General features: G+C 53.2%; 1 protein-coding gene across 3 annotated transcripts; it reads right to left on the bottom strand.

Moving 5' to 3' along the window:
* Positions 1-5,362: 5,362 nt before the first annotated feature.
* LOC115650853 (suppressor of cytokine signaling 2-like) lies at positions 5,363-15,433 on the bottom strand. Of its 3 annotated transcripts, none has more exons than XM_030561346.1 (3): positions 15,361-15,433; positions 7,131-7,409; positions 5,363-6,149 (listed from the first exon to the last, which is right to left on the bottom strand). In XM_030561346.1, exons 2-3 carry the CDS (start codon positions 7,279-7,281, stop codon positions 5,668-5,670), a joined length of 633 nt encoding a protein of 210 aa, XP_030417206.1. In that variant the 5' UTR covers positions 7,282-7,409; positions 15,361-15,433; the 3' UTR covers positions 5,363-5,667. The 3 variants fall into 3 exon arrangements, with proteins under 3 accessions (XP_030417206.1, XP_030417207.1, XP_030417205.1); XM_030561347.1 differs by lacking the exon at positions 15,361-15,433 and adding an exon at positions 15,303-15,323; XM_030561345.1 differs by lacking the exon at positions 15,361-15,433 and adding an exon at positions 14,580-14,862.
* Positions 15,434-15,889: the final 456 nt, after the last annotated feature.

Here is a 15,889-nt window from a genome sequence, read left to right as displayed (position 1 = left end):
CAGTTATTGATCATCGGGGGTAGCATGCAGAGTATAGGGGGATGCTAGCAGTTTGGTATTGAAAGGCACATAGCATATACCGTCTGCCATGTTCCCAATGCAGGGTGTACGGTGGGTGAGATCAAGATACAGTCAGGAAGCAGTGGGGGTACATCACTCATACATACAGGTTACAGACAGTCATGGGTAAAGATAAGTGGGCTGGGTAATGGGGATAGGATGACCCTCACATGGTGGAGTTCGGTTTGGTGGGTTCAGGGCTCAGGGGATAAAGTCCAGCAGGGGAGGTCCACAAGTTTCCTCCCCCTCGTGGGTTCACAAAGTCACGCGGGCTCACATTTGGTATTGGCGGTGGCCGGTGATGTGCAAACAGATACTAAGAGAGAATCTCTGCCCCTAAAGCGAAGGGAGGGAGAAAGGAAGCATTACACCTATTTTAGACACAGAGAGAAAGTGAGGTGCCCAAGGTCACCCAGAAAGTCGGTGGCAGTGTCAGTATCAAGAGTCTCCTGAGTGCAGTGCCTTAAACACAGGTCCAGACGGGTCATTTCCTTGCACATGCGCAAGTAAAGCTTAAGCACTAAAGGACACGAAAAAAAAATCACAAAGGCGGACAAACGCCAAAGTGCATTGGCATTCAAGTAGAACCGCGCGCGGAGAGTATCTCCCCTCAATTCACGCAGCTCTAGCACGTCTCCAGGATTCCAGTCGTGTCATTAGGGAGCGCCACTCTGTTACCAGGTGCCACCTTTCAAAGGAGACAGAAACCCAAGCCCCTGCTCGCCTGGGAGCATTGATAATGCAACGGCACTGTTTGCAAGAGCCGAAGCGTCCTGACAGTGCATCTCTTCTGCCTTCTTAAAATCCCCCTGCCGTTTCACTGTCTCTGGCATTCTCCACTTCCTGTCCTGTTCTGCACGGTTGCTATGCTCTGTCAAACAGCTGCTACCTTCCACACTAGTGGCTGTGCTGAAGTAGTGAGTCAAGCTATCTGTAGGGAGGAATTGTTGGCTAGTGGACTCAGTGGCTCACTCCCTGATCTGGGGCAGGACACTTAAAACAAACCAACCTCTCCGTGCCTCAGTTTCCCCTGTAAAACCGAGCTAGCGGAACTGATATCCCCCAGCTCCCAGGGTGAGGGTCGAGCTTGGGTAATGAATGCCGGGTGGGAAGGGCACAGGGTTTCTCTACAGCTGGCCTGGCAGAGCTTGGGTAGCCCTCTGCGCTGCGGAGATGCACAAAACATGCCAGCTGATTATCTTCGCCTTCTCGCTCGTGGCTAGGGGAGCCCAAACCTGGATCCTCCCCGCTGCACCTAACTCCCACCTCGGCTTAGCCAGGGGAGGAGGGCGAGCCTCTTTGCGCCAGTACCCTTCCCTCCTGCTGGCTGCTGCGTAATCCTCTTTGCGTGCGGGGAAGCACCCGATGGCACCGCTAACTGGGTCAAATGAGAAATGGATCCATCCAGCAAAAGGCGAGGGGGCTGCAGCTGCTGTTGCAGCCGACGTGGGTGGGGCCGGGGGAGCTGACAAGCCTCTCAGCATCCCATTCTCAGAAAGCCAGCGGGCATGCTGGGAGCCGCGCAGGCTGCTTTCGAGGGAAAGGCCAGGGAGGAGAGAACCCAGCCCTCCCCAGAGGATGCAGGCATTTCAAAGCAGGGAGGTCTTTGCAAAGAAATAGCAGGGCACTGGGGAGACCAGACAAGCGTCCCTCCTGTGCCCAGTGAAGAATTACCGAGCTGGCCTGGAGGAGAATCGCTACCACCCTGCGATGAGAATGGGTGCCAGGCAGCAACCCTGCTACAGCAAGCCCGCAGCTGCAGTGGGAGAAGGCGGGTAGTTGGGCTTGGGGGAGCGAGTTGAAAAAGGTTGAAAGGCCCAGGTTGCAGGACGGTCCTGGGAGAAGCCAGGGAGTGCGCTGGAGGAGGCTGCAGATATCAGTGCACCCAGCGCCGCCAACCCGTCTCCGTTCAACTGACACTGTAAGAAATTCACTCCTCTGCTATGCCTGCCTACCTAGGCTATTTATAGTGATTTCTAGGGCACAGAGCCCCTAAGCAAACGTTAGCATGCTGGGCTTGCCCACACCCTGGCAGGGAGGCCACTATCACCCCCATTTTACTGATGGGAAAACTGAGGCACAGAGGGTCAGGCTAACCCTTTCAGAATGGGCCCCTGATTTCGGGTGCCCTGCGTAGGCGGCCCCTCAGGCCCAATCTTCCAGAGGCTTTGGGCAGCTGCAATTCCCATTGACTCCCACTGACCTCGTGGCAGTTCAGTGCAGGGCGGGCTCCTGGGTGCCAGGGCACCCAGAATCAGCCGCCATCTCCGAAAACTTCGCCCTGAGTGACTTATGCAAGGCCGCACGGCAAGGCCCTAGCAGAGGTGGGACTAGAACTCAGCTTCCCAACCCTCTTTAGCCACTAGCCTTCTGACGCCCTCCCCCCAGAGCCATCCTGCCTGAGCCAAGGTGACCCGAAGAGCTCCCCCCGCTTTGCAGAGCTCCTCCCTCTTTGCAGAATGTCTATGGTGGAGCTGGGAAGGGCACCCAGCTGTCCTGTCTCAGAGTCCCTTTCAGTGGAGCTGTATGGGGGTAGCAGGGCAGAATTTCCCCTCCTTTTGTGCCTAGGGGGCTGTAATCTGTGTTAGAAGCATCTCAGTTGCTGTGCAAGTAGTGCACCCATAACCAGTAGCCTTAGGTATGAGCTCTACCCTGTGAGGGCCCCAGCCCACGTCCCCAGGCAGCCTGAACTCCTGGCTCCAAGATGGGGGCAGGGGGGTGTTTGCATTTTATTTGAAATCCTCCACAGCTTGGAGATCACACGGTTAAAAATAGACAAACTGGTGGCAAACTAAATAAACCTCAGCATTGGCCCTACTCCCCCAGCTGCCAAGTCACTCCTTCTTGGATTTCCAAATGGAAACCTTCGGGGTGAGCCAGGGGACCATGCCAGGTTCATCCCCTGGCTCTCTCTCCCTGCATCACCCAGGGAACCAGTCACCTACAGAGCCCTGGCTGAGGAGCTTGTATGCAGTCCCAGGACACTGGACCCAGCCTCTCCTCCCATTCTCTACTCTTGCCAGAAGAGACAGGCTGGAATTCAGCCCCCTCATGAAAGCAGAGGGGCACACCTGGGTTTAAGTGATTTGCCCAAGGTCACACATGGAGTCTGTGGCAGAGCTGGGAACAGACCCCAGCTCTCCTGGCTCCAGCCTCTGCCTTTCCCCATGGTACTAAGTGCACAGGCTTGAGGAACAAGGTTTCCTCCTAAGTACCATTATTATTTATGACAGGTTGGCACCCAGAAGTTCCAGTCATAGAATATCAGGGCTGGAAGGGACCTCAGGAGGTCATCTAGGCCAACCCCCTGCTTGAAGCAGGACCAATCCCCAGGCAGATTTTTGCCCCAGATCCCTAAATGACCCCTTCCAAGATTGAACTCACAACCCTGGGTTTAGCAGGCCAATGCTCAAACCACTGAGCTATCCCTCCCTCTGGAGCAGAGCCTGATTGTGCTTGGTCCTGTACAAACCACAAAACAAAACAACCATCCCCTGCCCTGAAGAATTTAGCGCTGCTGGGGCGCCGATATAAGATGAGGAATAAACCGACCTGCCTCCCTCAGAAAGGGAGAGCATGATGGCCACGGGCGGCCCCTCATTCAAGTCTTTCAGCAGCTCCGTGGGAAGCCAATCCAAAATCTGAGCTCCGAAAGAGGAAAGAATAAACCAGGCACCAAGCTGCTCCTGACATGCAGCGACTGCAAACCCACGGCAGGCAATTCCAAAGGGCGGCTCATCCTCCCTGCACAGATTCAACTGAAATGCATCAGCTTCCAAGAACTGCACTGGGCTAACATATTTGCTCTCCCTCTCTCTTGCTGGCAGAACGGTAAGTAGATGTGCCTGTTATCACGCTTTCCTAGAAAAGCCGGCGAGAGGCTCTAACCCTCCTGCAGAGGTTCAGGGTTTGTATGGGGAAAGGCTATAAAACCCCACACGGGCTAGGCTTGGACAGACACACATGCACCACCCAAGCCCCACGAGGTTGTGAATCCATGTTCACACCATTGGTTTGATTAAAAGGAAACAGGAGAATGTTTGGTGCTTTATAGACACTGTCCCTAGCCCCAGCTGAGAAAGGCAGCAGGGTGCAGTAGGGACCATCTAAGCTACTGCTCCCAAATTGCTTTTTTTAATAGAACTACCCAGCTGTGAAAATGCACGGACGCTTACCCCAAATGCAGTGATTATGCCCACACATCTGGACCTAGAGGTTACTGACCTGGAAGTTCAGCCCTTTGCAGGATACATGAGCACTAAGCCTGTGTGCTGGTCCTCTGCACGGGGGTGAATTTCATCCTGCCTTGGGAACATGGTAGATTCCACACACAGCAGGAGTAATACACCCCACCCCACCCCACCACTCCCACATGAATAGGAATCACGACTCAGTCGTGTTTCGAAGCAGAGATTCAAAACTGTCAGGGTTGTAACGTAGGACTTGCGGAGAAGGAGCTGATGGGGTCTGTGGAACAGGGTGAACCAGTCCTCCTACCTCCCAAGGACATTGCACCATGTGGGGGAGAAGCCACCCACCAGCCTCCTTGTGGTAGGAACAGCTAAGGCCTTACGGGAGTGGGGAAGGTTTTCCCCGGATGCACCAGTATACATCTGGCTGTGCACTGTGGACAGATCAAGAACTACTTCTGGGAAGGGGAGCCTGTGTTAGCTGCAGCAGCAGCAGCAGTTGAGCTTGGTTTTACTTGGGCCTCATGCAACTAGGAAAACACTGGAACAAAGAACCACATGCTGCTAGAGAAAAGAGTCTGCCTGTTTCACTCGGGCATGTCCGGAGAAGCCAGCCAAACAATCCTGTCCTAGGTCAGCTTTTTAAACTCCAAGTGGAGCAACTGTTGGGGTGTAAAGAGCATCATAGGATGAGCTTCAGTGTGTTTTAGCCCGAGCCGCTTCCACCATAGAGATGCCTGGAGATCTAGTCCCGCCCTAGGGAAACCAAGGTCAAGATTTTCCCATAGTGACCAGTGATTCTGGGTGCACAACTGGAGACGTCTTAAAAGGGGCCTGATTTCCAGGCAGCGCCAGGCACCCACCCTCTATCGGGCCCCTTTACAGTGTCTCAAGTTGGGCCCTAAAAAATCATCAGTCGCTTCTGGAGAAAAAAAACACCACAGCCCCCGATGCATATCAGGACTTAGTTATATTAAAGAAACATCATCAAATCTTACTCAAAGCAACCCACCCTCTCCCACTAACAGCCAGAACGGAAGCCCTGCCCAGGTGAAGCAAGCAGTGAAGCAAGCCGAAGTCAATGCACAGATGTAGCAATGGGAGAACAAAAATAGTACAATGAATTTTTTATTAGCATCCCTAGCTAGGGACGACAGAGCCTGAAAAAAACCCAAAATATGCTTTCTGCCCCTGACCTGCTTCCATCTGAGCTCTGGAGATCCCTGCCTTTCGCTCAGCCCCTCACACTTGTACCTGACCCCAAGGCCACGCACTGCAGCACTCCAGCTGAGCAACGCCAGGGACCCTTCGGAGTCCATCAGTGCTGGTGCCGGAGCAGAGTGGGTTGTGGGGAGAGCACCATGTTTTGCCAGGGTAGGATGGAAAGATGAGCAAGGTGTGTGTGTGGGGGGGTCTCTCAGAGCACATATGGGTACTTCAACAGGTAGTCCTTGAGCCTGACAGGCAAGGGCAAGGCCAAGACCTGCCGGGTGCTCCCGTTGATAATGAGCCTGCACAAGTGCTGCAAAGTTGGCACAGAGACATACAGGGGCTTGATCAGTTTCAGGTGGATGGCCGGATCCTTGGACACGGACGTGGTCTCCTGCTCCGACAGCCCCAGCTGCTCGACTTGCTTCAGCGAGGCCAGGGAGTAGAACTGGACCAAGGCCATGGCGTCCTTGAAGCTCTGGAGCTTGGGCTTGGCCAGGACGGACGAGTCGAAGCTGAAGCGGCCGGCGCTGTAGCAGATCCGGATGTGGGTGGGCCCAACAGAAGTTTTGACTGATAGGGTGAGCAGGCTGTCTGGGCTGGAACTGTCACGCATCAAGAAGGAGCCTTCCAGGGCAAGGCAGAGAACGCGTCTGGCCTCTGCTGCTGTGAGGGGACCCCAGTACCAACCTGCCCAAGAGAGAAAGTACCATCACATGCAAGTCAGCCCTAGTGCTTCACCCAACAAAGCTGGCCCTGGGGGACACAGAGAGGGGAGAGCCAAGGTGGAAGGAGCATGCTGGCTGTCCCAGGCAAGAGATTTCTGGGGGAGCTGGAGGACAAGGGAATAGAAGGGGCAGAGGTAGAAGGCCAATGGGTAGGCAGCTGGTGTGCTGTGACTGATGTTTTCATGCTGACCAGTATCGCCTCATTGCTTCCTCGTGTTCCCCCCAGCTGTTTGCTTTCTCCACATGTTGTCTATAGTCTGAGAGCTCTTCAGGGCTCTGAGGGCAGTGGGGCCCTGACCCCTAGGGCCAGGGCCATCACAAGATTCAAATAACTCAGGCCCATTTCCCCATCCCCTGGTGCAGACTTCTCCAGTAGCAAAGACGGCTCTAGGGGTCTATCCCCGCCGGTGTGAACTGACGCGTCAGGATTTAGTGAGAGTAATGAGTTGCCAGACTGACAGCCCCGGAGACTGATGGCCCCTGTTTAACCCAGGGTGAGGCCATGCTGCCCAGCCCGTGTTTTCTGACCCGGAGGAAAGCGTCTAAGGAGGAGACGGGAATTCAGGTCTCCGTAACCCAGCCAGTCAGCGATCTGTCTGCTGAGGCTACTGACAAGGCTACTGCATTAGAATCCCTGGAGAAGCACTGAACACCTGTCTTCTGGAAATCAGACGCATTTAAGGCGTCTCAAGCCGGACACCCAAAAATCACTAGCTGCTTTTGGCTTGAGATCTGGTTGGCTGGAAACCAAATGACCAGAACCAAGGGAAGCTGTTTCTAGGGATATCTAACACCTGGCCTGGATGGAGACCTGGAGAATAGTCTCTAGGGAACAGCCTTGGGCTGGAGAGGGGTGATGCTAGAGGATCTAACAGCTGTGCCCATGTCTAGTGCCTACAGTAATAGGTTTCAGCTTCATGGACCAACATCCATTCTCCCTTACCAGCTTGCTCCAGGTGGCTTATGGTGCAGTTGATCTGGGCTGAGTTCACGTCCTCATCCCTGGCCTCTTCCCAGCCATCCTGTTCAGAGCCATAAGGGTAAACACTCAGAGCCGGCTTCTCCCTGCAGATCACAGCATTGGGGGACTTCATGGTCCAGCGTTGTTCTGTTGGCCACGGGGGCTCAGGGAGAGCATCTCAAGGTGCCATCAAAGGGAAGTCGCTCAGGGAAGGGAGTGCTGCCAGCATCACTGGGGGCATCTCATTTGGCTTCTCAACACCTAAAAAGGTAACACAGAAGAGTAAGGAAAGGAGAAACCAGCATTAGGAGGTCCAACCTGTACAAAGCCATTCACCCAGGAGCTTAGCTTCACCAGAGACTATCGCTACCGACACTACCAACTGCCGCAGGGCGTTCCTTACAAGACTGCTGTGCTGAAGGCACCAAATCCAACGACAGTGATGAAAAGCAAAAGACAACAAGAAGGGACAAGAGCAGACAAGGTGGCTGCTGCAACTTCAGCTCTACCCCATTCTCTTATGGTCAAAATTATCCAACTTTCAACCAAGGGCTTTGGGGGTCAAAATTTCAATATTCTACCCAAACAAAATTTGGATTCAATCTGTAAATTTGACCATTTCTAGATCGCGGGGCAGGATTTTGATGTTTCGATGAAATTTCAGGACTTAGGGGGAGAAAAAAGTGAACAAAAAAAAATAACCAACCCAAAAAACCATGAATGTTTATTTCTGTTCAATTCTATACATGTGAGGAAATACAGAAGCCGCTTCAGAGTTATATTGGGAAGAGTTCGTAACATGGAACCATCTCTGCAGGGGAAGTGGTAGAAACATCCGGGAGTGGACAGAGCCCTGGAAACCATATCCTAGGCTAATGGAACCTGATAGGTTCTTATGTCTGTCTCCTAGCATTTCAGATAGACAAGACCAGCTTAAGAATGGGATAGACAGGATGAAACCCACCAAGCCCTCCGTCACCATGTTATTTGCCCTGTTTAAATGAAAGGTGATGAAAGGATAGACTGTATCCTGCCACCCTCACTGAGGTATCAGGTAACAAACCAGATTTCCCTGGGGGCCGGGAGGTGTGATGACCCATGCCATTAATATGAATCAATAGCCAACTCTAACTTTTGGTGCTCAAGGCGGAAGTGGATTAAGCAACGTCCAGGCTGGTTCACACCCTTGCTTTGTTAAGCATGTTTTGAGATCCCTTGAGCCTGGGAGAAGCGAAGCCCTGATGAGGGGACCCTAGAATGAGAGGGAAGCACTGGGTTCTATCCCATCTAATCGTTAGGGGAGCAAGATATCATGATACCTCCCCACCCTTTTCCGGACAGATTAAGTGAGTTGCCCAAGGTCATGCAGCAAGTCACTGTTGAAGCCGGGACTAGAACTCAAGAGTCCTGCCACCCAGTCCCTGCTCTAACCACTAGGCCACATCATCTCAAATACCAGCCAAGGCCACGTGGGCAAACACCAGACACTGAGAGATGGCACCATGATGCCTAGCACCAAGCCAAATGGAGAGGAGCTTGGTTTAAAGAGACAGCTAACTCCTGAGTTTATCTGCTCTGAACATGCGAAAAGCTCCATCAGCCCTGCCGGCACGCGAACTGATGAGTCTTAGTATTTCAAACCTGATGACCTTTCGAGGCCCTGAATTTAAGCCTTAGAAGTGCCCTGCAACAGCCCTCTTCTAGTGGAGGTGACAGCACCCAAAGCTTAGTAGGGGTGGGACTGATCCCACCCCACGCAGCTCACAGGCTCTTGAGGGGAGATGTTTTCAGAAGGCCCAAAGGGCAGTTCAGAGCACGCCAGCTGGTGGGGCGCACTCATCGGCCAGGACAGGGAAGAAAGCTCCCACCAGCGGCAGAATCTCAGTCCCTGCCTTCAGGGAGAAGTTTATTTCTCCAAACTAAAACAATCCCATATAAGTCATTAGACAGACAAACCAGGTCCTGCCACCTGGCCCCTTTCCAGATGATCTGCAGGCTCTCACCTGATCCCGAGCCCCCTGACCCATCACCAGGGAGGCAGATAATTAGCTACAAGGGGCTAAGCTCATCTCCCTTAACAGACAATCCCCCTCCCCTCATGACAGAACCCAACTCCCATGGGAAACCAATGGGAATTTGGTGCCTAACTCCCAGCTGTGCCTATGAAAGTCCTCCCCCCGGCGCAGCAAATTGGAAAGCACAGACAAGGAGGAAGGATATGGTGCAAGGGGACATGGGTGCAGGAAAAGGACCTGCATACAAGAGAAGGCAAACAAGACTAATGATGGTGGTGGATTTGTGCTGTCTGGCACCAGAGCCACCTGCAGCAGGAACCTGCCTGCAAACCCCTCCCCTGCCGGCTCTCTCCCCACCTCGAGCTGCTGCAGCGACTCCACCACACATAGGTCACACAGTGCACCGGTCCCCCCAGTGCTGGAGCATAAAACAAACACAAAGTTTGGCTAATTAAATCCACCTCCCCCTGCACCTTGGCTCCAGCCTCCATCCAACTGCTGCATTCAACTCATCTGACAGCAGCTCTCACCCTGGATAACCCTCTAACGAGAGCAGGTCTCTGGGACGCTGGCTGCCACCCTCGCCAAGGTGATTAAAGTAGGGTGACCGGATAGCAAGGGTGAAAAATCAGGACAGGAAGTTGGGAGTAATAGACATCTCTGTAAGAAAAAGCCCCAAATATCGGGACTGTCCCTATAAAACTGGGACATCTGGTCACCCTATGATTAAAGCCTTCACTTCCCCTCTGCTTGCCAGAGCTCCCACAGGCCAAGTGAATTAATTCCCGTCTAAGTCAGGGACAGGTAGGGGTCAAGCGAGCTCGTTTGTCCAGGCAAGAGCATTTCAGGGCAGACAGCTGCCAGGAGAGGGCTGCTCTGGAATCCTAATGACAGTGTATTTATATTGAGCTATACAGAGAGAGATTTGCTGTCTGAGGAATGAACTGACACTTGGTAAGAGAGACAAATGTGCCAGAGATCTGACACTTGGGGGGAAGGGGAGAAATTGGTGGGTGCAGAGCTGAGGCTCAACTCAGGTAGACTCCCCGACTTCCCCATGCCAAGATCAAGGGCCAATTCCAACCCCCTTTGCCATGGTGGGTTTGTGACATTTGACTGGTTTTCAAACCTAGGGTGTTGAAAATTAGCTCCCTAAATTCACCTAGCCTCACTCGGTCAGATTTGCTGAGCACCCTCAAATTCACTGAAGTCAACAAAAGCTGCAGGGGCTTGGCACCTCTGCCACCCAGTGCACTTCCCCTCTCCCACACTGTGTGGCCTATTCAGATATCAAGCTCTCTGGAGCAGGAACTGTCTCTTACTGTGTTACTGTGCTGTACAGCACCCTGCACAGCAGAGCCCTTAGGTGCCACTAGAATCCAAATAGCGAATGTTTCTTTTTAGGAGCCTAATGATGAGTTTAAGAACTTTGTTTTCGGTACTCAGGACCGAAAACTTCAATCTCTATTCTGACCAGGATTATTTCCACCATCTGAATGTGAGGGTCTCTTCAGAGAGCTAACACCTACATGGATCACATGAATAAAAACGTAGCACAGTTCTAACATTTCTCTCACCCGCACATGCGCGCACCATCTTCAAGGAGCTGTATTAACATCCACTCTTTAATCTACACAACGTCCCTGAAGGATTTCAGATGGGGAAACTAAGGCAAAGGGAGGGTCACTGATTTGCCCAAGATCTCACAGAGGTAGTCAGTAAGCTGGAAGCAAGAGAAGATTCAAGGCTATGAGGTTTCTATCCCACCCCTCCGCCAGCAGAACATCAGATAACAAGGTTAGTTAGAAGGCTTTTATCTAGCAGCATGCTACCTCTCTGATGGGCATTTTAGAGCACCTCAGTTTCAGGCTCTGGATAAAGGGTGGAACAGTGTTGCCTGTAATTGACAAGGAGGAATTGTCAGAGCTTTGTACAAAACACAACGGTGCAGGTGCCGATCAATAATATTCTCCCCAGACTCTGCTAAAATAACCCCCCATTGCAATAAGGCTCTGACTCTGCTGGTAAAATATTTCACCCTCCATGGTTTGTCATTTACCTCACTCCTTATCGTCTTGAAAACCCACCTTAGCTGGACAAATAATCAGAACACTGAGTGCTGGATCCAGAACCCTCTCCCAGTGAGTGCTGGATCCATTGGCTTGAGCACCTCTCTCTAATGGGCCCTATTCAAAACACCATCCAAATTTGGGACAGCCAAGATCTAAACTCCATGCCTTGAGTTCATCGCTGGTTTCTAGCCCCAGTATGATATCTGACCTTCAAAACTGATAGGGTCCTGCCACACTCGAGTTCTGATCCCTGTCCGCGTCTTTGGTCTCTCTTATGCAGGGTCCATTTTTGGCTTAAGCTACTCCTTAAAACACCAGCCTTTCAGTCCCTGACTGTAGTTTAATGATTTATGCAGCCCCAAGAGCACTTTAAAAATAAAATGAGACAATTGCTAAATAGAATTGGCAGAGTGTACACCACGGCCTTCTAACTATTCAGTTGCATGTCATAGACTCTATAGTGTTAACAGCCAGTTAAGATTCTCCTGCAGCTCATGTAACAGGGGTCTGTGTCTCTGAGCACAAGGATCCGAGATCTGTTCTTGCTGTTCCCATGAACTTGTGTCACAGTGGGCATAGTGACAGCTGAGAAGTCCCTGGGGGGCCCAGAGTCTCAGTTACACTCTTTTCAAATACATAAGGCAATCAGGATGCAAGGCAACAGACACTGTATTGTTCTGCAGTCTTTACTGGCTGGAGTGGAAAATAACATCTGCTTGAAGGAGGGCAGCCCATCCCACATGCAGGGGCTTGAGGAATAGAATGTAAATACTGAAAACTCACCTTCTCTGGATCATCTCCAAAGACTTTAAAAAAAAAAGTGATCTTGAGGACAAAGAAAGAAATAATAGAGGAAGGAAGAAGGATGCCTGGAAAGTCAGATCCTCCCTCTCCAGCTGGAAAGTAATCTCCCCAGGACAATAAAACAGTAACAGAACTTGCTGCTTCGTGACACTGACGTGCTTTGCATCCTAAAGGAGTGCTGAAAAACTGCCAGGACATACATTGCAACATACTTGACAATCATCATCAAACATTAACGGAGAGCTACCAAGCCATGTCCCCAGCCAAATCCCTCCCCTCTCTGCATTTTCAAGTGGATGCGATCTCTTTTGTTAGCCTGGCTCAAGGAAATGAACTTCCTGCAGGTGGAAGACACCTCCAGCTGCAATGTCTTCTAGGCTTTTTTATTATTTATTTGAAATCACATCCACCCATTTCCATCACCCGCACGCAGAGAAGTCACTGCATTTGGTCTCTACTGGAAATAACAGGGATAGCCTCAGGAGGTCACACACAGTGTAGCAACTCAGCACAGGCAAAGGACTGTCCTGCTTGACAGAGTCAGTGGGCCCTGGTGAACCAGGGCAACATGTCCTCCTTCACACATTTACAATCACTTGACTCAACATGTGTTCTGACACCACCTCGTTTCCTAGCCAAGAGGAGGCTGCAGGGCCCAGTTCATAAGCAGATGAAAGCATGATTGACTTCAGCAGAGTTTCACGGGCTGGCACCAAGTCTGAATATGTTCCGGTGACACACTTCCTGCCTCATGGGCCAGCCTAGCCATGTGGGCACAGAAATGGGCAACGGCCCATGACCGAGAAAGAAGAGGTTTTAGAAAGGAGACTCCTCTAGGCTGCTCTTTTGATTAAATCATTGGAGCAGGCTTGCTACTTGCTTTAATATAGTCTGTTTTAAGGAGCTTCTGGTCATTTCTCCCTGTGAACCATCACTCTATCCTATGGTTTAATGCTCTCCCCAGCTCTAAGCCTGCTGCCCCCCTGTCTGTTCTCAGGTTCTCTGTTACCATCTCTCCATGGCTCCCCAAACCCAAGCCTTTACAATAGGCAGTTTTACGAAGACACGTGTGACTATTCCCACTAGGATAAAGGTGATGGACACTCCTGGCACAGGGCTTAAGCTGATTGCTTGAGGGAGGTCAAGAACTCCACTTATGAATATACTGCCTGGGACAACGGGTTACGCACATCATGTGGAGCATCAAATATGGGCTTACCTGTCCTGATGGACCAATGGTCTGTGCAGCATGAAAGCTGGCCAAGGAGCATGGGAGAGGGTGAGAGCAAGATGCCTGTCAATCAAACCATAAGGCTGCGGCCCTCCTAGGCAGCTAGGCTGGGGAAGTCTGCAGTCAGATGTGTCCCGCTTTCCTCCCTATCAGTGAATGACACTAGAGTCTCAGCCCAGGGTTATTAAAAATGGCTCGGGCCATACTGCACCTCGGTGGGTTTCTTCTGTCACGCTGGAGAAAAGAACTTGCAAGGGGAGGGGAGAACCTGCAGGCAACCAATCCACACTGGAATCACGACCCAGACCCTATCTTCTGGGCTCTTCCTGGGGCAAGAGAACTTACACTGACCAGCCAGCGAGCCAGGACTCAGCAGAAAGCCAAGGAACCAACACCTCCCTTCCCCATTGCACCTCTCCCGGGGCGCCTCCCTGTTGTCCAACAGGCTAATGTTTTAAGCCAGGTTTGGGCTCCTGCCACCTCAAATGCCCAGAGACAAAGAGAGGGGCGTGCACTCCTCTGCACCTCGGCAGAAACAGCTTGGTATTGAGGATTGACTTACAAAGGCTCCTCAGTCCCCTTAATTTGCCGAGCACCCACGGACGGGGGTGCTGGAACCATTGGGGGGGGGGTGAGAGTCATTGAACTATACTCTAAACCCTGCATATGACGGAAACCACTTCAAGCCTGAGGGTGCAGCAGCACCCCTACTTCCAGCCCCTCTGGCCACAGAACCCACTGCCCACTCTCCCAGGGCTGTGCTTAGCTGGAATCATTGCTGCAGACTTTGCTATGCGCTGCAGCCAGGCAGGGTCAGCAGCCTCCCTGCTGACACCCACCCCTCCATCTCGCCAACCCCCCCGCCCCATACACGGCGCTGTTGTGCGGTTGTTTTAGGGGAAGGAGCAGCTAAGCGGGGGGCGCGAAGGGGAAGGAGAGTTTGGTAATAAGTGATCAGTAATTCACTCCCCCTTCTCTGGGAAAGGCGGCATTACAGACCCTAGAGCCAGGGAGGCTCTGCTCACCGAACAAAAGGAGAAGCTTTCCCAAAAAGGGGGTGCGGGGGGGGCGGATCGCGGAACGCCCAGCTGCTGCTCTTTCTTTGCTGATCACAGACACAACCCTCCCACCCCACCAGCCTTTGCACAAAAATCATCCCAAGGGAGGTGGGGGGGGACCTCCCTGCAAGACCCCCGTGTCCTTTATCCAAACCACCACCCGTCCCCGCCCTCATCCCAGGTGCAGCCCGGGCACACACCTGGGCATCGCCTCCCCGCCCGGGGCGCTCGCCTGCAGGAGCGGTCGGTACCTGTCTCAAGGACGCTGGACCGGGGATAAGTGAGCGCAGGAGGCTCCCTCCGGCCGGGAGCTCAGCGCGCCCAGGTGTGACAATCCCGGCCGGGCAGCCCCGGGGATCTCCGCTGCAGGGCGGGCGGGGGAGGGAATCACCGGCTGCTGGGGGAGACAAGGGGGTTCTCCCCTACTTGCTCAGCTGGGGGAAGGAATCTGCAGGTAACGCCCCCTCGCCGTGCCAAATGCACCAGGGGCCACTGGCTGGCGCCCCCCTGCCTCAAGCACCGGGCAGCTATCCGGGCAAGTGGCACCGCACGGGGGGGGCTCGTTGCAGCCTCCTCCCTGGGGGTGGGACTCCAGGCCCCGCCCCGCCAGCTCCGGACAGTGGCCTGGCAGAGAAGGGGGCTTCTCCCCGGGGAGCTAGGGGAGGAGTTTCGTGCAGCCACACCCCTGCCGGCTGTAGCTGGGGGCGCTCGGGAGCGGAGGGGGATCCAGGCAGTGTCTTAGGGGAGCGATGGGACACACACCACAAGACACGTGTAGGGTCCCTAGGGGAGCGACTAGGATCAACCGACAGGCAGCCAGATCGCTGCGGATTCCTGCCTGGAGCAATGAACTGTGCCCCCGCGCCCGCCTTCCTCCAAGCAGCCCCAGGGACCCACCCGCTGGGCAGAGCCTTTAATGGGGCTGCACGGCGCGGGTGGCCCAGCCGCACGCTATAGTGCAGAAGGAGCCCCACCTTTCCTATACCTATAGTGTAATAAAAGTCAAAGGGGACAGCTCCTGCTTTCTTGCACCTCTAGTTCAGCCCAGGATTTGATATCACTTCCGTCTCCCCAGTCTCCTCCCACGACCAGGCGCAGTTGTGAGCACGTTCCCAGCTAACACCACACTGATGAGCCCGCTACAAATAGGTCAGTGCAGCCTCGACAGGGATCGGGCTACCTGGCTATCTTTGCGAGACATTTTGTAGGAAAACCTCCCCTGCCCGCCCCTGGCTCCCCAGCCAATGGGCTACAGCAGAGATGATCTCACTCCTTCCCCGCCCACCCCACACACTCATACCTAGCTCTTCCCAGCACTTGGGTTTGCTTCTAGACCTGTCCGGCAAACCCTAAGGCAGTCACAGCTTGTGCCTGGGATCTGGGCAAACCCAATGTTCCCGTGACTGCAGGCCTGGGCCCAGAACAAGGTTGAACTTCACCCCAGAATAAGAAGCTGGATGGATGGGTGGATGGAGAGCTCAGCCTAAATTAGAGTTTCCTGGTGCTGGTTAGAGCCAAAAGCCAGCCAGAGCCTCCTGCTGCAGCTAGCTGTGTATCCCTG

The sequence above is a fragment of the Gopherus evgoodei genome, chromosome 4, assembly GCF_007399415.2.
Source record: "Gopherus evgoodei ecotype Sinaloan lineage chromosome 4, rGopEvg1_v1.p, whole genome shotgun sequence".
In the NCBI taxonomy this organism is placed as follows: Eukaryota; Metazoa; Chordata; order Testudines; family Testudinidae; genus Gopherus; species Gopherus evgoodei.
This window is presented reverse-complemented; position numbering and strand designations above follow the sequence as displayed.